The sequence below is a fragment of the Rhododendron vialii genome, chromosome 4a, assembly GCF_030253575.1.
Source record: "Rhododendron vialii isolate Sample 1 chromosome 4a, ASM3025357v1".
NCBI lineage: Eukaryota > Viridiplantae > Streptophyta > Magnoliopsida > Ericales > Ericaceae > Rhododendron > Rhododendron vialii.
Genome location: NC_080560.1, coordinates 32,126,299 through 32,147,559, shown reverse-complemented (window position 1 = coordinate 32,147,559; position 21,261 = coordinate 32,126,299). Strand labels below are relative to the sequence as shown.

Sequence of the window (21,261 nt, the reverse complement as noted above, 5' to 3'; positions counted from 1 at the left end):
GCCAAAAAAGCACAAACCAATGGAGATGCTCTCACCACATTGATGAAGAATTTTACCACATGAAATACGCATTACAGATGAGCTTAACAGCCCCATATTCTTTCGCTTGAGGAAAAAAAGATCCACCGAGACCAGTATAGGTACATAACACTAGCTAAGGCCACAGACACAAATTTCTGAACCTCTAGCACCGACACAAATTCATTGAAAATCCAGCGCAATACATATGATAATAATATACACGATGCAGTTAACTAAGAAAACACGGCCGTGATTCCAAGAACATGCATGTCTCATGAACATGCACCAACTTATTGCGGAAGAATCCCCTTTTCGCTTTAACTGAGCGAGAGACCATTATTGAAGCAGATTTCATGGAGTTCCAAATAGGATGTAGAATGTGTAGTGCAAAATGATAAAAGCACACGAGGTAAATAATAACAAAAACTGGACTCAGTATTGGGAACATGTACTTAATTGGGTTGTTAATATTACTCACTGTTTGGTTACCTGCAATAGGGCAATGAGAACATGATGCGAAAGCTTCTTATGCCTAATTTACATCTATTCATCACCCAAACTTTTTTTACATCTTCCCACCAAAACGTATGAGCACAAAATAAGCCTTTTGCTCGATACTCCAAGAGCCCTGCGGCTGCATTTGCTAGAAGAGACCTTAGTAATCCGGTCCTGTAGATCAAAGGCGATTGCAATAAGTACTTAATACAGGAATCTTTAACTACAGAGTTCAGTCTCATCAATACACAAGAATGATCCACATCGGAAGTACAATAAAACTAGCTGTCTAAAAGGGAATCCGCCATTGAAAGTAGTAAGGATGTGGTGAACTAATCACAAAGCCACCTAAGGAAGCTCTAAATGTGAAACAGAAACTCTACAACGCTTAGTAGCATCAAGAACTGTAACGAAAAGGAAGAAAATAACTTGCGCATTTTGTTTGGTTGAAGGTGGATAAAACAACAGATTTGACCGACCGAAGACACTTCATCTGTGTGTTTGGTGTCTGGTGGAATGCCCAATTGTACAGTATATGTACGAAAATGAAGCCTTTCTTTGCGGTCATTTTTGCAATTTGGACTGCGTGTATGAGTATCCTCTAGTAAAATTGAACACAAGATGGAGTAACCGTATGTTGTTTGCCACAAGGCAATCGTCACTACAGTCACAAAACTTCTAGAGGCCCTAGCACTCCCCTCGCTTCAGTGCAATGTGACGCTTTCCCATGAGCTGCAATGGGACAAGGCCCTTGGTCCGAATGGTTTTACTTCAGCCTTTCTTTAAAAATGTCGGGATAGTCATGAGGGATGTCTTAGCATCTTTACATGACTTTTTGGCTAATGGAAATTTTGAGAAGTGCTAGAATGCATCCTTCGTTGTTTTTGTTTGATTTTTATGGAAACTGGATTAGCCTTATGCTGATGCATCCAGTTTTATCCCAACTAGGCTTCCTCGCCTTGAGATGTCACATGGTAAGTTTCTTATGTGACTATCGCTGTTGGCTTCTTATTAGCCGGGGAGTTTGATCGTGTGAATGACACTTTGAGGAGTCCATTCGTAGCTTGCTGCAATGACATTCTCTTCTTATTGTTACTTTGGTAGTGATTCCGGCTAGCCGATCTTTTAGGGCTGTTACCTTATACTTTACGATCGTACTAGTATCTTACGCTTTTGAGACTTATTCTGCTAGGATGGATGTAATTCGGGTTGTCAATATGTATATTCTGTTGAAGATTGGCTATCATGCTGAATGCTATCAGCCTGTCACATTCTTCAACCATTATGCCATTCATAGGTTCAAAATATGCTTTTCTTATTGCCTCATGTTTTATCTCCCTTCATTACGACTTTTCCATTTTCCTTTGTTACGTGTCACAGGGGAGTGGTTTAGGTTGTGCAGTTGCTGTGAGATACAGTGTTTTTAATGCTTGCTAACTGTTGGCAGCTAATTTGGTATTCCGGCTTGTCATAACTCACCACTGAGTTCCTTGAGCATTTTCGCTTTGGGAATGAGATTGTGATTGTGATTTATTGCTACAGGTGTTTTGTCCCAAAATTGATAAAGCGGTAACACTCAAAGGTTCCAAAGTCCACTTAGTGTAAATTGGTTGGACAAACAATTTAAGTTGTATCATTCATTCAAAGAAGTAAGTTCTTACTTTGAGTTGTACTCTTCTTTAGTAGTTGTGTGTTAATCCTTCATTGCATAAGCCCACTAAACAGTATAAGTAGTGCCAAAACAGTGCAACAACCAGAAAGGTTTTGGAGCTCACTCCAGAGAATGCTTCGACTTTGTTTTGAGAAGAATTTTTGAGTTGGCAAAGGTTTTCATTCCCAAGCTCAAAAAGGCCTGAGGTAAGGTGAACCATTGTCCACGTTCTTCTTCCCTTAGGAGATGGAGGCTTTTAACTAGATGATCAGGAAAGTTGTTACTGATGGTCTTCTCAGGAATTAGAGAAAGATCCACCATCTTGGTTTCCCACTTGCTTCTTGTCCACGACGTGATGTCTTTAACGGAGCTAGTGAGACAGGTTCAGGGCTGAGAGTCAACCTTGCCAAGAACAAGCTCATTCTAGTGGGTTAGGTAAATAGAGCCTCAGCTTTGTACCATAGTTGTTGGATTGGAGACCGACCTTCCTCTATTTTGGGCTTCCCACAGGGGCGATCTCTAATGCCAAGGCAGTGTGAGATCTGGTGGTTGAGAAATTTCAGAGGTTAGCTTATTGGAAGGGACCAAAACTTTCCAAGGGTGGTAGGGGTACCCTTGTAAAGCGCACTTCGTCAAGTTTACCCAGTGGCGACTCCAAGAATTACTATGGGTGGGGTCACACTTATCCCAATTCCAATTGTTCTGTAGGAAAATTACTTCACATTAATAAATAAATAAAATCATTTATTTCCAACAGAAAACATAGTTTTGGAATATGTCCATATAACTATATCGATCTGTACATAAGGTCAATTCAGAGCACTAATCAAAATCCATAACTACACACCCAAGGCTTTTTTTGGTAACTTGGGTGTACGGGTCAACTTACTCGCACATCAACTAATTCTGGGGGCCAGTCCTATGTTACTGGGGAATGCTACTGCCCTAGCAAATTACGTTTTGGTACGAAAGTTCCAAAACATGGTACACTACCGTTTTGGAACAGTAAATTTAGCGGTCCAAAGCGATCCCCTTAGTTTTCCCCTAAATGTCAACTTATTATGGTCAAAATCGAGAGAAAATAGAATTTCGGTGGGAGAAATTGTAAAAAGTTTTGTCGTTATGCTCCTAGAAATGTATTTTATCACTTGAAAGAGTAAGTTCTAGTTTGTTATCTATAGAAGCCTATCCCTAGCGTACCACAATTTAAGCATGTGGCATACTACGTTCCCGTTCCCGTTCCCGTTCCTCATACCGGAACGATCCGCATTCTAGGTAACATAGGGCCAGTCCCACCATCCACTAGCACAAGTGTATGGATTGGCCTTAAAGAAGTTGGTAACACCTAGAAGGTTTTGAACCTGAGACTTTAAGAGGGAGCAAACCCCTAAATATACCCGTACTTTTAATGAAAGAAGAGAAAATACGTTACCACAACACTCAAGATTTATATATTCCCAAAATCTTAAACAAGTAAATCCTTGCCAAGTGTAGATGGCGTTTCTTGCCTAAATTCTTGAGGGGCAAGGTTTCTTGGGTGAGAGGTACAGAATAAAAGAGAATTGCCGTTCAAAAAATATAAAATAGCACTTCCAAAAAAAACAGAACAAAGGAGTCTCTTTGGAGAGAGAGACCAAAGTAATCACGGCTGTGGATCCTCAAGGGAAATATTATCTAGTGGACTGGACATGGGGTCATATGAATAATGGATATGGGGTCGTACTAAATTTTATACTACAGCTGTAGCTTTAATTTTTTTCCCAAGGTGTCATGTGACCCCATGGATTATACGTTGGCGTCGTCCCTGAGTTTACCTACTTCATCTAGTATTCACTACTCCTATTTCAGTGGTTCAAAGGCCAGAGAGTAGGATTAAGAGTTTATCTTGGAAGTGGTTGGGTGAAGAGATCAAGTATCATCAAGTTGATTGGCAGAAAGTCCGGTAGCCAGAGGAAGGGTGAGGGTTGGGTGTCGTTGACTTCCCCTCTTTCAATAAGAGCCAACTGGGGAAGTATTTGCCGACGTTTCTATTGATAAGAAAAGTGTTTAGTGGAAGGTGGTTGTTGGCAAATATGGGTGTGTGCTAGCAAAGGGTGGCCTTCAAGTGTTGTTAGAGGACCTTATGGCAGAGTGGTTTGCAAGGGGACTATAAGGATTTGGAACGACATCTTTACTTTGTCCTCTTTCAAAAGGGGCAAGGTGTGTGTTGTTTTAGCAGGACAATTTGTGTGGTTCTTAAGGGAAGCTTTCCGACATCTTCACCACGGCAAGTGATAACAAGGCTTCAGTTGACAAGTACAAGTCAGAGGTTCTCGATGGCAGTGTTCGCACTCCTATGATTTAGAGTGTTCACACTTCAATATCCTTCGCGAATCATTATGTTTGACCCCTAATGTACTTGTAAACCATGAATAGCCAAGACTGGGAAGTAAACTGGACTATGAATGGAGTCAACAACAAATCAGTAGCCGTATCTCTCTTCCCTCATGTTTTCTTGCATAAGACCCACCGAAGACCATTGCTCTGATAAAAACACAAACGCCATTTTCAGTGGCAAGGGGAATAGGAAGACAAGTAAGAAGAATATGCACACAAACCAATCTCCAGTAAAGAATATTTCATCCCATAATGAGATACTTGGGTGAGTTCATGCTATATTTTGTCTTCGGATAGTCGTCAAAATACCACTTGTTTCCACTACAAATACCAAAAATGGCAACAAAGTTAAGGAAAATGAGTCATCTTGAATAGAGGGTATTTGGACTAAAATACCAAAAATACCGTTTAGACAATAGTGTGCACTCACCCTCAGGGTTAACAAGATAGTTTAACTTCAGAATCAATTCTATGCCTCACAAAAGCAGCAGGGAAGTGGTGTGACTCAGCTTAGTCCAACACAATATAAGTTATAAGGTCAACAATTTTGTCAAGTCCAAAAAACCCTTCAATTGGAGGTTTGACATGTTCGACTCCTAGATAGCATTCCTGAACCTGACACCAGTACACGAGTCCACATAACATATGAAAGGTGTATACAACTCAGGTAAATTACACCTCACAATGTCAAATAAAATTAGGAACACAAAATGAAGTAAGAAAAAGGGCTTCAAGCAAATTCCACGTGTTCTATTGGAAACAATAGACTTGACAAAAGTAAGTAACAGAGAATGTAACTTGCAGTTGTCGTTCAATAAATTAAGATTGTGTGCAGTGGAAGTGTGGAACCTTAAGTGGGAGCGACTGGATTAAAAAGGTTCTTCATTGTTGTGCAGTAAAAATTTCCTACTACCACAAAAAACTTTTGTCTTCAAACCATAACGATACTTGACCTCTTACTACTTTGTTTGACGTTAATTAGGATAAATAGCAAGATATTCACCAAAAACACAATGTAATTAGCTGCACAAGCAAAGATTTTTCTACCTTTATATTAGAACAAGGCAACTTTACGACAACTGTTTCTCTTCATCCTTCGCATATATACGTTGAAGTTCTCGAGAAGCAGCCAGGAATGAATCTAAAAGAACAGGAAAAGGGTGCATGTGAGAAGGTATTGCATATTGCAATTGACAAAAGTTTCCAGAAAATTAAAGCGCAATTGGTTACTAAACCAAATAACTTGAATTACCTTTCCAAACTCGGAATGATTTCTGGTTAATTGGCGATCCAGTAATCGTCTGCATAACTTCAAACAACCGAGTCTGAGGGGTGCTCCTGAGCTCTTGAACTATGCCATACACAGTCTTCCCGTTCTCGAAGTATATGTGATTATTTGGGTGTTTGGTTTTACAACCAGCATGACGCTCGAACTCATATGCATTAATCACCTGAACAAAACAATTGTCCACAATTAGCTAAACAGGATGCTCAACAAAAGACTCTTCATGAAACAAAATTTAATACTCAACTGACCTTAGAATAATTGCATGCCTGACAGCCACACAGATAACCAGAACCTTTTATAATACCATGTACCTCCTTCTATCATGCAGAGAAGAACCATGAGTCACCAAATGAAAAGCTTATCAGAAAGATGAATACATGTAAATAAAATTTACCTCCCGCGACCAGGCAATATACTTCACGGGCACCCCATCCAGCATACCAGTTGAAAGCAAACTTCTAACGTTGGAAGGGAAATTGTTTGAAGTAGGCTTTTTAGACCCTTTCTTATCCTCCTTAGAAACATTTTCAACTGCGGTGGAAGTTACCTTCGAGGTATTTGCAGTGGCATCAACATTTGACTCAACCAAACCTTCCTCACTCAATGATTCTTGTCTTTGTGCTGAAGACTGACCCATCATCAAGTTATAAGTGCCTATAAGCTTTTCTGAAGAGTTTATATCATCCTCGTCCTGAAAGCCTCCAAAGGATATGATATTACTTTCTCCCTTCCCGAAAGAGTGACCCAAAGATAAGGTGTTGTTTTCGACTTTGTTGTAGGTGTGACCAATTGATATGGCATTATCATCCACCTTGGTGTATGAGTTAACCATTGATACTGTATTACTGTCACCTTGGTTGAAGGTTTGACCTATGGATGGGATAGAGCCATCACTCTTAATGAAAGGCTGACCCATTGATATGGTACCATTGTCCTTGAAAGTGTTGCCCATTGATAGGCCATTGCCATCATCGCTGTGGAAGGTTTGACCCATAATTGTAATATTGTCCACAGCCTTGCTGAAAGGCTGACCCATTGAGATGGCGTTATTATTCTCCTTATAGGGGTGACCCAATGATATGCTGTTGTCATCCCTTTTGCTATATGGTTGGCTCATCGATATGAAGTTATTATCCACCCTGTCATCTGCCTTGCCAAAAGCATGAGGGGTTAACATGGTACTGTTATAGGCGTTTCCCATTGATATGAAGTTGTCATTGACTCTATTAAATGAGAGGCCCATTGATATGGAATTGTCATCTGCCTTGGCAAAAGAATGAGGTGTTAACATGGTACTGTTATAGGCGTTGCCCATTGATACAATGCTCTCATTGCCTCTGTTATACGACAGGCCCATTGATATGGTATTGTCATCTGCCCTGCCATAAGCATGAGGCGTTGTTACATTACTGTTATCTACTCTGTTATAGGCATGTCCTACGGATCCTGGCATGAAATTCTCAGAGTCCTTAACCTCACTGACTTTAACTTTTCTGATCCCGCCATAGTTAAGACCTAATCTAGGATCCTCCAGCGGATGAGATATAGACAACCCAAATGAGGAGTCGTTCCCAAAAGGATCCTCAATGACCCTTCTTCCCATATTAATGCTGCCCATGCCAAGTGATGGAAAGTTCCTATCATCAACATTGACTGTCCTTGCATTTTCAGGCTCAAACAAGCGTTCAGTAAATTGGCCTGTGGTAGACTGAAAACTGGAAGGATTTCCCCAAGAAGAAACATTTGAATTTAGAAGTCCTGAAAATAAATTCTGGCTTGGGACCTCAACTGCTTGTTTCTTGATGGGGAATAGCTCAGCCTCGGTACCATCCATAAACCACTGATGCGAGCGCTTTGGCTCAATTCTGGAGTTGTCATAGGCCATCTCACCATCGGTTAAACAACCAGGACCCTTTTCCATCCAATATCCCTGGAAAGACTATCAGAAACAAGAACTCAGATTTTTCCCATACTACTATTATTAGCAAAATAAAATGAACCTTGAAACGTTCAATATAAACACTTAACAGTTACAATAAACCCTGAAAATTATATGCATCCGTCTTCTACCCTGTCCAGACATAGCACCTAACTCCAGTCTTACATATAGAAGTCTTTGTAATTTGTAAAGGCAAATTAAACTTTTTAACATAGGCTACATAGCTACCGTCAGATTAGAAACAAGTGATATATGGAATAGAGCTCATCACCGTGATAAATAGTTGAATGCAATTCACACAATGCTTTTCACAGCATGCTCACAAAATTACTTATAAGATAAATCTAATTGTTATTGACTCTTCAAAGTATCCAACATTGCCTCAATGTTGTTAAACAGAAAATGATCCGGCCACTCACTCTTTAAACTTCCAATCCAATACTATACTAACATTGACAGCTTGTCACCTAAGGGCTCAAGGCTAGTATTTCTACCAAACTCGCACATTTTCATGCAAATAGAATTAGGCTTAGAGTGAGACTAAATCAGATGATTCCACACAAAAACACAAAGTAAAGTTTCTTTTGGACTGCTTTAGGATTTGTCGCACATAAAAGATTTCACTAAAGTAACATACAATAAGTTTATGCAGAATTTAGAAGAGCCACATTTAGACACTAAAACAAGCATATGAACAAGTTGACTTATTTGCTGCGCGTATGTAGTTTTTGAGGGCTGCATACCAGTACATACATCTATAGGTATAAGACGAACACCACAAATACACAGTTATTTTATCAGTACAACAAAAAGAAACTGTAGTGGCCCAGAATAACTGGCTTGGACCATGACTGGGCCGTGTGGCTCAGTCAGGCCCGTTCGGACCCATCAGGCGGACAGGATCCTCCTTGTGGGGACAGATCGCTCGGTGTAACCTGCTTGCTCGGGTGTCTTGCAAGAGTCCTCTCCGGTGCGTCTGGTTCCACATTGCCTAGCTGTATGTTGGGTGCAATCAGCTCGGATTCAATTGGCATGACCTGCATGATTCACAGGAAGCATCTCGCTCACATGCACCTAACCGCCTGGCTACGTGCGTCATCGTGACGTAGGCCGAGGAGGTTACAACCACGTGGCGAGTGTTATCATTACAGCCAGCTTAGATCATGTGCGCCATAACTACCTTATACAGCGCGTCATATGTGACGTCACCTAAGGCGGTTACCGAGCGTGCCATGTACATGCCTACTTGGCCAGCAAGTCAAGGGAGTTCTATATAAAGGAAGGATCGAAACCCCAATAAAGTATGCTGTTCCCACTGAATCGTGCTTTCCTTTCCCTCTTCCTAGACTAACTTGATCGTCAGAGGGTCACTGGGCTGAACCCAGCCCTAGTGACTTGGTGTAGGTAGCAAGGAGGAGGAAGAACGGAGCGAGCAGGAGTGAACCAGAGAGTCAAAGCCAACCCCACTGATCATAACCAGACCCAAACAGAAACATATAGAACCGACTTTCTATGAAACCACCAATACATATTAACCTTTTCAAGACAGAGTACATCAAACTATGATCCCATTCGATTTTATACTATAATATGCATTAAAAAAAAATCCTTTTGTACTCGCTACTCAGTATATCCCACAACTCAAAAGGCGTGCACAATGCCCAGTGAAACTTCAAATTCCATGTAAGAGTTAAAAGCATACCATCTCTGATTGCTTCCTTCCACTATCTTTCGCGTTCAAGTACTCAATCAAGCAATTTGGAGTCCTCAACTTTACCAGCGGATTTCTCGGAGTGCCAAATTCACCCTGGTTAAGTGAATTACAAACTCACAGCTACGTTTGCTTAAAATAGCGTTCCAAACAGCCCCAAATTCTTTCCACACGCTCCATCTGCAGTCTGCAGAGCAGCAAAGAAAGAAATAACATCAAATTCAAAATTACGAAAAAAAATTCATTTAAATTTCTCACATTTTTGTCAAAAACCTTCATATGGTAAATTGAAACTAACTGAAGACACACACTCAAAAGCTCTATTTTCATACGCAATCGTCTTCTTTTCAGCAACCAAACGCTCCGTTGGAACTTTGCTCCACCACACACCAAAACGAGCAAAACCCCACCAGAGACATCAACAAAGCCCTAATTCTGTTTGGAAGTCGAAGAAAATGGGAGGAAAATGAAAGGGTAATTGTACTGTGCAGATACTAGATTTTTCTATTTTTCTCTCCTCTTTCTCTCCAAACCAAACAATGGGAGAGAATTTTTTTTTAATTTTCCCTTCTTTTCCACAAATTCCAAATAAACCCTTAGGTTTCTGAAAAATATGCACGGGAGGAAAAAAAAATCCCATTTCTTTAGGTTCACATAGAGATTTCACCATTAGGGCTTCAAAACAATCGCTAGAAAAACTCACTCCTCCATCGAGCTTAACTCTTAAAACCTAACACAGATGAACATAGCTGAGCTCATCATTTGCTGAAAATGGAACTGGCAGAATACAGAAACACTCAAAATCGCTACTTTCTTCTACTTTCCCCAATTTCTCGACGAACATAGCTTACTTCAATAAAAAGTCCCATTCTTTTTTTAGGTTTACACACAGATTCCATCATAAGGCTTCAAAACAATCGCTCGAAGAAAATTTCACTCCTTAATCGAGCTTAACTCTAGAAACCTAACTGAGATTAACTAAGCCGAGCTCATTTTTTGCTAAAAATTGAACTAACAGAAGACAAAAACACTCAAAATCGCTTCTTTCTTCTACTTCCCTCATTTTCTCGACGACCATAGCTTACTTCAATAAAAACCTAGAAATTACAGCGACGGAACCCTACTCTATCAAAACAATCGCAAGCAAGATCGAACTCCGATACACACACGTATACATATGCATGTATATACATATACCTCTGGTTCGAATTTCCGCCGACAATACACCGGCGGCTGGACGGCGAGATCTGGTATAGAGAGAGAGAGAGAGAGAGAGAGAGAGAGAGAGTGGTGGGTTTGTTTGGGGTTTTGTACTTGGACAAATTTTTGATGTGTATTGCTGTGTCGCACGCTCGAAATTTGTGGATATACCATCCGATGAACCACAACTAACTTTATTAGTACTTGAGTAGGCGTTTGACTCGTTAAGATTAAAAATTGGACCGGCGTCCATGAAAATGAACTGGACCGTCCACCTTACCTATTTGTGAGCTTTTTTCGGTATCAGCTCGATAATCCAAATTATTCATATTTTGAAGCTTATCGAGAATTTTAGTCACATTAATAAATCCGTAAATCGAATATCATTTGATATGATTTCGAAATGCACTTGTCTCAGGACATAACAAGATTACAACAACGAATTGGAACCCATTTGACCTTTATCTCTCAAGACAAATGTATTCCGAAATTATGTCAACCAGTATTCGATCAATCTATTTATGACGAGCTCTAAAATATTAAAGGTTTGGATTATCAAAATGGACTTAGGAAAAGCCAACAATAGGCCAACTTGATGATGCTGTCAATATTTCTAAACCGGAGAGGATCCTCCTCCTTAATTTACTCACTCTCTTCCATATTGTTTGTCTTGTATTCTATTTTAAGACCCAAAATGATTATCTCCTCTTTAAAAAGTCAAACTGAAAAAATGTAGTATAAACTTACACAAACTAACCATTATAAATGATTAAAAGAGATACTGTAACATTGAAAATCTAATCAAACTTTCCAATAAAAAATGCATTAATTTATGTCACATTTAAAATTGGGTTCGCAATCCAAGACAAGCAATATGGGACAAAGCGAATATTTGAGATCGATAAAGCCTCAATTGGATGCATAATGAGTTTTAGAAGTATTATTTATGGATGGGGGTAAGATAGTAGAGAATATTATTTATAGAGAGTGAATCCACATTTATGTGACTTTTATATGGAGAGTGAATCAACATGTTGTGCATACCGATACTCTGGACTATCAATGAAGGAAGCATGGTAATGTGCAAATAAATTGATTTGGGTCTCTAGGCTTGCTCTATCTGATGCCATTTAGCTTTGATTTGGGGGCATGGTTCTACAACAAAAACGTCCCTGTAGCTCCTCGGTTCTTGGAGGTTGGGGGGGCCACTATTTCAGTGGTATTCTGAGAGCAGCTACTTTGTGCATATATTGCCAAAAGGTTAGGTCTGTCTCCAATCATCCTCCGCTCATACCCCCAATGATTGGGGACTAGATGGGTTATGTTATGTTGTTGTTGTTGTATGAATGATGTATAACAAATAGTTGATTTGATTTGAATGAGGAATAAAATAGTATTTGGTTTGAATGAAATGTAAAATAGGAATAATGTTATTTTGTAGCTGAAATGGAGGAATAAGGTGGGGAAGGGGATGAGGAAGGCATCATCCGCCCTCACTTAATTAATAACTGGTGGTGGTGGAGAGGGTTTTTGTACCCAAAAAAAAAAACTGGTGGAGAGGGTTCCAAAAAGTTTGGCCCGAATTTCGGTTGCACCCGGATTAATTGGGAAAGGGAATCAGTTAATCAATAATTCTAACACCACACTCATTTATACATCCTATTCACATACCTACACTTATAACAAGGGTGACGCCCACACACACTGGATGTAGTGTGTGCGGACTCCACCTTTATTATAAGTGTAGGTGTATCAATAAATGTGTAAATGAGTGTAGTGGTAGAAGGACTTATCAGTTAATACCCCTGCAAATGGACCATCCAAACCATGCCAAGGCTGTCGCATCTCCCCTAATCCTTCTAATGAGCATCCAAACCAAGCCTCCTTCCTAATGCAGCATCCAATCAGGGGCCTAAGGGTTATTAGGAAATTAAGATTGAGTATTTTTTAAGTTTGTTAGCTTGTTTAAACAAAGTTTGAACAGGTTTCTATTTGACTCAACAATTTTATTATGTTTAAAAAATTCAAACTACTCATAATTAGTTCAATTGAAGCTTGTCTGGGATAAATTTTCTTAATAAATAAACTAAATTCAAAATATATTTTGAACTTGTTAAGTAGCCAACCAAGTTTAAATAAACTATTGCTCGACTTGTTCGACTCATTTTATTAATGCGATTTGAATCCCTTTCAAGCTATCATTGTTGGATCACATTCAAAACCTACAATGATTAGTCTCTTAGATTCTGCAATAATAACATCTTTACTATAATCGATTAGATTAAACAATGATAACAACGTAAATAATATCACTTTTTTAAACATATTATTTGATGGAACAAAATGTATCATTTTGTTCATGCCTTTTTAATTCCTGGTCAAAGCGATAAATTAAATCATACGTAGTTCTGAAACAAACCTCTACTTACGTTTCTATCTCTGACATTATCACGGGTTAAGTTTTCATCCTGTAATTTTATAAATGTCTTTTCAACTTTTTAATTTCATATATATATATATATATATATATATATATATATATATATATACACACACACACACACACATGCGCGCGCGCGAATGCCCGTTTCTAAAGACACGGGTGAACGTGACGTAATATTGAGAAAAATGTATACATGTCTATTTCAACCCGCGTGCAATATTTCTACCCCGGTCCAACAAATTCAACCAATTCAAACGCATAAAACTTGAACCAATCAAAAAATATCATCCAAAACACCAATGAAAATAAAAAAACGATACACATTAACGAAAATGTATATCCAAAAAGAGTCAAATGATAAAAAGAGGACGCAAAGGTTATATCTAGAAAAGTCTGTTCACAATCACAACTAATGTCGAACGTGTCCAAGCATCCTCACCATAACTTTCCAAAACATCTTTGTACCAACTTCTACATACCAATTCCGAGCATGCATAACAATCTGAATTTAAGTATGAGAATAAGCGTTTGATAACACTAAAAATGTTCAAGAGTATAGCTACCTTATTAGTCCGCCAATATCTTATTGGGGACAAAACTGAAATAGTCCCTGTAGTTAAGTATTTGTGTCAATTTGGTCCCTGTAGTTGTAATTGACTCGATTTACACTCTGTACTTTTCATTTTGTTTCAATTTGGTCCAATTACTAACTTCCGTTAGTCCGCCGTTAGTCCTTTAAACAACAAAATCATATGGCCCCCTTTTTTGGGGTTAAAATAGACTCGTTCGGCTAAATAAGCCAATTGGATTATTTTTTTTATCCTTATTGAATTTTTTTTCGTATTTGTTAGTTTTTCGTCAATTTTTTTGGGGTTATTGCATCATCATGATGAGAGGAATCTAAAAAGTAAAAAATTATGATCGAAATCCAATTTTTTTTGAATAAAGACGAAAAAATTGGCTTATTGGCTTATTTTTGTCTTTATTCAAAAAAATTAAGTTTCGATCGTAATTTTTTACTTTTTAGATTCATCTTGTTATGACGATACAATAATTCTAAAAAAAATGATGAAAAACTAACAAATACGAAAAAAATTTGAATAAGGACAAAAAAATAAGCCAATTGGTTTATTTAGCTGAATAGGGTTACTCATTTCCCTCTTGCCCTAATATACATCTGAACCAAAACACAACTCATTCTTCCATTCTCCACTGATAAGGAGGCACTTGGGAAGAAATTTGGTTATAATTTTCAACAAAAAGTTGCCATCGAATTCAGCATTTTCATGATCAGCCATGAGACATCATGTAACAACTCCGATTTTCATTCAATAAAAATCTCGTTGTTATTCGAAATTTCTTAATTTCTCTTAATTGCTCGATGGTTTTCTTATTGATTTCCTAGTAGTTTGTCTTCAAGCAATTGAACGCCTTATCACCGTATTCCTCGACTAGAAACTCTAATTACACTTTAATCCCTTAGAGATCGTTTCTTGACTTTAAGGCCCTACTTAGCAAGTCTAGTTAGCTTCTAACCGACTTGTTGGAGAAACTAAACTAGGAAGTCACCTAGTTACTTTTCCCTAACCGTAGATGGACCATTTTGCCCATCTTGAGCCTCTTGAACCTTTTCAAACCCTAGACTAAAAATTGTTTAATTATTTCTTTTATTGTTTTGGTTTTATTTTTTATCTTTTGGACGATAAAAGTTAGGGAAACTATTACCCATTGGATAATAGAAATCCAATTCTTTATATTAAAAAGATTTAATGAAAGATTTGAACAAAGTACTATTATAGACTTTTTAAATGTTTTAAAGTACTTTTTGATTCCCTAGTCACCATTAACCTTTGAACAATAACCGTTTGGGTAATCTTTACCCATTGGACAATAGCTTTCCTTTATTATATTTTGTTAAGTATATGTATATATATATATATACACACACACATGTGTATTTACCTCATTACAAAGGACATGTAGTCTTTTTATAAAACTTAGTTTATTATTTAAAGTACTCGTCCTTTATTATCCCTTGGTTATTAACATTAGGGGATTTATTACCCATTGGTCAATAGGTCCATCTTTCAACTAAGTACTAGGCCTATTAAACTAATATTTTGTTAAGATTCCCGAGAGTACAAAGTACACTATTATATTAATTAAGTACTAGTACCTTTTGGATTAGTTTAATGGGAAATCTTGACCTTTAAGTCATTTTGGATTTCAATTACCAAAGTACCCATTAATTTATTTTGTGTTCTTGCATTGTAGAACATACATATATAGCTAGTACATGAGAAAGAGAGAGAGAGGAGAGGGAGAGAGAGAGGCCGTGGGAGAGAGAGAGAGGAGAGAGGAGCCGAGAGGGAGAGAGAGAGAAGGAGAAAGAAGAGGGATTGATGTGTACCTTGACATTGGTCTTCCAATGTACTTCAAATCTTTGGTGATTTCTCTTCCTAGCCAAAGCTTAACCATTGTCCTCCTTTGTACATCTTTCAATTGTTTAAGACAAGAATCTTGTACCAATGTCTCCTTTCCTTCCAACAAATCTTCCAAAATCCCATCCAAGGTACTAAAACTAGCCATGCAAGCCTAAATCTAGGTGGTTAGTGTGCAAGCAAGCCTTAACTTCACCCATCAACCTATCAATCCACCTTGACATGTGAAAGAAAAGTGAGACTTAGAGAGAGAGAGAGAGAGGGGGCCGGCCAAAGGAGAGAGGGAGGGAGAGTTTGCCTATAAATAGAAGCTCACTCCAAGCTTTGAACTCACACCTTCAACCATTGCTCTTCATTCTCTCTAGAAATTCTAAGTGTTCTTGCTTCCAAAGTTCTAGTTTTCTTGAAAGAAACCACCCAACCACTCCCAAAACCACCAATAGATCTTTAAAGTAGTCCACATTAGTTAGTAAAGTTGTTTCTAGGAAAAGAAAGTACATCTCTTTTCCTTTCGAAGCAAAACGACGCCGTTACGCCGCCGAAATCCAAAACCGACAACCAAATCTTCGTAGCCGACCACCGCCAAGAAGAACGGTAGTTATCCTTATCTACTATCCCAAAGTATAAAGTAGTTTTGTATCCTAACTCTAAATATAAGTTCATTAAGAAGTAACTTCAATCATTTTATTTAAAGTAGATAATGTTATCTTTTGTTGGAAACGTATGAAATGCATGATGTTCGTTATTAAGTGATTCAAGCATGTCAAGTAGTTTAGAATGGATGATCTTGTCAGATCGGACATTACACTGAATGATATCGTATATGAAAAAGTCCTACCGCGGAGTCTATGCATGAGAACGAGACACGAAAATCGAGAAAGTAGAAACATGACACCTAGGGTGTGGTTTATGAAAAGGCGTGTTTTGAAAAGTATGAAATGTTTTGGAAACCGCAATGTGGCCGGACGTAGAAGGCCATTGTGTGGTGTGTGTTTTGTGTGCCAATAGGAACCCGGGACGGCGGAACCATTGTGAGGATACTCGGGAGACCGGAACGGCGGAACCGAGGTTGGGTGTGTGCTTGGTTATCCGCGGAGAGGAGCCAATGCAATGTGTGCCAATGGGAACCCGGGACGGCGGAACCACTATGAGGATACTCGGGAACCCGGAATGGCGGAACCGAGGTTGGGTGTGTTAAAAAAAAGTGGTTTTTGAAAAGGCGATACGTGGAAAATAATGACACGGTCTACGATGAGTCACGTAGGAGAAACTCACAAATCTTGGACACCAACGTTGATTGATTGTCGAATACGGATGTGTTGTTGATAAATTGGCTAGATAAGCATGCTATGTGGAAATCTTTGACTATATTTTGTATTGTTAAGGGTTAGAGGGTTTGGATTATTCTATTGAGCGTTGTAGCTCACGGTGTTGCCTTTTTGGTGACCTTGACCTATTATATTGGTGGCGACGCCGGTATAATATGTCAGACCTCATAGATGAACAGGGTGAACTTTACACCTTGGAGGCCTTTGGAGCCGAAGAGCTAGCCCGGATGGAAGAACAAGCGGAGCAGTAGTTAGGAACCTTAGTTCCCTTCCGTTTGTAATAAAAGTACTTCTTTTAAGCTTTATTGTAATAAAGAGCACGACTCAGTTTATTTTTCGATAAAATTACTTATTTAACGTACCCAAAATTCGGGGCGTTACACATCATAACCACTGATATATCTACATGTTCATCTTGTGGACAAATACTGAGATGTCTTATTTTTCTACATAGTACTGAAAATGCATATAGAACCATGTCCAAAAGTCACAACATGATAAATAACCATGTAGAAAAGTCAGAATATTGTATAAACTCAGTTCCAAATTTACCATGTCATAACCTAATACATAAACATAACAAACCACTCAACTAGGTTACAATAAACCTAACTTAACAGCCCAAGTGGTTACAAAAAATAGTGCCCTGTCATTCCATTCATTTTCCTACCCTTGGCCTATGCACTGATTCCTGACCAGGAATGTTGAAAAATAAACCTAAGCCAATTTTTTCGTCTTTATTCAAAAAAAATTGAATTTCAATAATAATTTTTTACTTTTTAGATTCTTCTCGTCATGACGATACAATAACCCCCAAAAATTGACGAAAAACTAACAAATACGAAGAAAAAAAATTGAATAAGGACAAAAAATAAGGAAGTTGGCTTATTTAGCCAAACGGGTCTATTTCAACCCCAAAAAAGGGGGCCATATGATTTTGCTATTTAAAGGACTAACGGAAGTTAGTAATCAGACCGAATTGAAACAAAATGGAAAGTACAGAGTGTAAATCGAGCTAATTATAACTACATGGACCAAATTGACACGAACACTTAACTACAATGACTATTACAGTTTTTTTCCCTATCTTATTCTAGTTGTATTGATCCTTTTGAGCTTCGAGGATTCTCGAACACAATCCTAAAAAAGACTGATATGTCAACAGAAGCCCAGTTAGTACGCCAAGTTATATGTTTAAGGGATTATATATGGTAACAGAGGAAAACTAAATTGTAATACTCTGCAACCTATTGTACTTGGTATGGTAAAGCAAACTATGGTAGAATTTCAGGATAAACAATATTGGTAGTAGAATCTATTTTTTCTTCGGGGAGGACAATTATATGATCAAAAGACGTGCACTTTGATAATGCCACATATAGTTACCCATGACTAAACACAGGTGTACGCAAATCGACCCCAATGAATTTTATAGATTGTCCTTGTGATTTGTTAATAGCCATAGCATAGGCCAAGCGAATTGAAAGTTGACGTCTTGTCATGTGAAAGGAAAAATCTGCAGATGATGGTGATAAAGATATTCTTGGTATGAAGGCCAATTTGTCAAATTTTTCGCCTGTTAAAATCTTAATTTCAATTTTAGCTATAAGTTGTTTGGAAAAAAAAAGCTATAAAATGCATGAATTAGTTCAAATAATATTATCAAATAAAGGCTTGGTTGCTGTTTAGACATCTTCACGTCCGTAGTGATTACATACAAACCAGTCATACTGATCTTCAATTTTCTTAAAGCACGTCTTGCATAAATCAATCCATAGGTGTTCAACGTATATTTTCTCGATGCGGCCAAAAATGCGATAATGTTGAACCTATGAAATAAAATCATAAATTTGAAGTACTGTAGGTATATAATCGAACAAAAATATCAACCATAGAATCAGGTATGGAAAAATCTTACATTGGGCATGCACTCAAATTGATTTATTCGAATTATCTTAACATTTGATATTTTTAGTGCCTGTGAAATTGAAAATCCATATGTGCGATTCCATGCTACCAACTTTTATACATATTTATCATCGGCGAACATAGATTAGCACGTATTTGTTTAGAACAACTAAATGAATAAATAATACCCATCTCGATCTATATCCAACTTTCGCTCAATATCTAACTTACCATTCAAGAAAGCCATCTATGCAAAATGGGTAGTTAACATATAATTTGCTCTTCATGCAAGAGCTAAGGTATGGACCTAGAAATTACAATATTAAAATTATTAGATTCTTATTTTTGGTAAAAAAATGTTTAAAAAGATTGAGAGTAGTATTACCGTGAAAGTAGACGCGTACAAAACATTATTATTCTGCAAATTTTCAAGTAGACACATCACATCTCTTGTCGCTACTTCATTCCCATAAACTAAACCGAACAAATATCATACTGTTTATCAAACAGTGAGCAGCTATTAAATTCATATCGTATAAATATATTTTATGCACAAATAAGTTAGAGTAACACCGTACCTTCTATCAAGTAGCACCACATCTCTGACCATAGATTCTTGATTTCCAGCATTTCGACACTCAGTGAAGTTAACAACCAATCCAACCACATCTGCATAATATAATAACACAAGTAGAAATAAAAAATGTAGAAAAATATATTGAAGTCCAAAATTAGTAGACGATGCTTTGCACATATTGGAACACATACGGAAACGTACCTATCAATTGCACATAGTTGTTAAAATTATGGATGTCCCATAATCTCTTATACTAAAATCCCAATGAAAAGGGGTTTTATCACATTTTGATGCAAATTGATATTTTAGTTATTTAAGAAATATAAGAATTTTAGTTTATTATTTTGCAATTAGTATTTTATTAAAAATCTTTCCAATTTAGCATAAATTGCATAAGATATTGGGTTTTCTAAATTAAGTTGATTCTATTTCCTCTTTATTGTTTTCTTGTTCTCTAAGACGTAGATTTAGTTTTTCCTTATTTAGGTTTCCTTTTTAGTATTTCTAGTTTATTATAAATTGAGTTGTAAGCCCTAGGGCTAAGCGCTTATTTTTTTGATGATTATTAATGAAAATTGAGAGTTTTTCTCTATTCGTGTTTGTGTTTCAAAGAGAGAATCTTTTACAGGTTGTATTTAAAATTTGCCTACTGCAAATTATCTGGTACCCATAACGTTAATGTGCACGTTAAGAAAAAAAATTACAAATCAACCAAAAAAAATTAACTTATCATAATTTTTTATATGCAACCTTCATAAATTTTGTTATCAAAGGTACCCATTGGCGATGAAATACATTTTTTGTCACCAAAAGCATAAAAAAGGAGACAAAATTATTTTTTGTCGCTAAAGATAACATTTGGCGACAAAAATAATATTTCATCGCCAAATGGTCACCTTTGGTGGCAAAAATATTTTATCGTCGATTTTTTTTTTGTCATCAATTGGTACATTTAGAGATGAAATTTGGAGACAAAATTTTATATTTTGTTGCTAAATAGGTATAATTGGATGGAAGTTGTCAAAACAGTGACGAATTTATTTTTCGTCACCAAATATACTTTTTCTTATAGGGTCTCTTTTATGTGGAAGACGCAAAAAACCAAATTACCCTTGACAAAATTTTAGAAATTACCATCCCTCACTATTATTTTTGCATTCTCCTCTTTTTTTTATTGGCTATAGTAACATTTTATTAAAGAAAATTTGACAAATGATACATCAAGTTAGGGGATAGGGGAAGGGAATCTAACCAAAGGTTGGACGAAAACCAAAGGTTGAATAAAATAAAAACACTAGTTTGGACAAAACCCAAAAACACCCAGGGGCCAAACCCAAAACACCTAAAAATGCAAAGCCCATGCAAAGTATGGGCCAAGCCCAACCCAAGAAATCCAAAACCTAACCATAACCATGTGCAAACCCTTCAGACACCACCACCCCAAAATAGTTGGCCACCACAAACATGCAGGCAACCCACCACCATCGCTCAAGCGCCTACCACTACTAGAATTGCACCGCCACACGTCCGTGCATACCACCATCGCCGCTAGTGGACATCACCCTACAACGCCTAGAGATGCTGTCGTGCCAACGTTAGCCGCAAAGACTCCACCTTACCGTTAAGCTAGATCCAATTACACCTATGAGAAATAACTAGCGCGAGACCACGCAAACATCGCCACTATCTGCCGCCAGGATTGCACCTTGCCGTTAAGCTAATCGATTAAACCCAAGAGTGGTAATTCGTAGGCAATTGACAAAACAGAGCGGAGACGAAGCCATAGAAAGGGAGACGACGATGAAGAAAGCGACGGTGAGAAAAGGTAGTAGAATGGCTAGGGAAAGGGGGATCAAAAACAAGTCGACGAAACTGAAGAAAGA

General features: G+C 37.7%; 1 protein-coding gene and 1 non-coding gene across 7 annotated transcripts; one reads left to right on the top strand and one right to left on the bottom strand.

The window, feature by feature from the left end:
• Nucleotides 1–413: 413 nt before the first annotated feature.
• On the bottom strand, nt 414–10,872 carry LOC131322824 (uncharacterized). 6 transcript variants are annotated; one of them, XM_058354330.1, is made up of 7 exons: nt 10,679–10,872; nt 9,473–9,668; nt 6,226–7,770; nt 6,080–6,148; nt 5,796–5,994; nt 5,591–5,684; nt 414–690 (listed from the first exon to the last, which is right to left on the bottom strand). In XM_058354330.1, exons 2-6 carry the CDS (start codon nt 9,473–9,475, stop codon nt 5,614–5,616), a joined length of 1,887 nt encoding a protein of 628 aa, XP_058210313.1. In that variant the 5' UTR covers nt 9,476–9,668; nt 10,679–10,872; the 3' UTR covers nt 414–690; nt 5,591–5,613. The 6 variants fall into 6 exon arrangements, with proteins under 6 accessions (XP_058210313.1, XP_058210315.1, XP_058210317.1 ...); XM_058354332.1 differs by having other exon boundaries at nt 6,080–6,145; XM_058354334.1 differs by having other exon boundaries at nt 6,080–6,145; nt 6,226–7,761; nt 10,679–10,849.
• Nucleotides 10,873–11,741: 869 nt separating this feature from the next.
• Nucleotides 11,742–11,849, top strand: LOC131324927 (small nucleolar RNA snoR100). The gene has a single exon (XR_009199512.1). It is a non-coding gene; the product is annotated as a small nucleolar RNA snoR100 (small nucleolar RNA).
• Nucleotides 11,850–21,261: the final 9,412 nt, after the last annotated feature.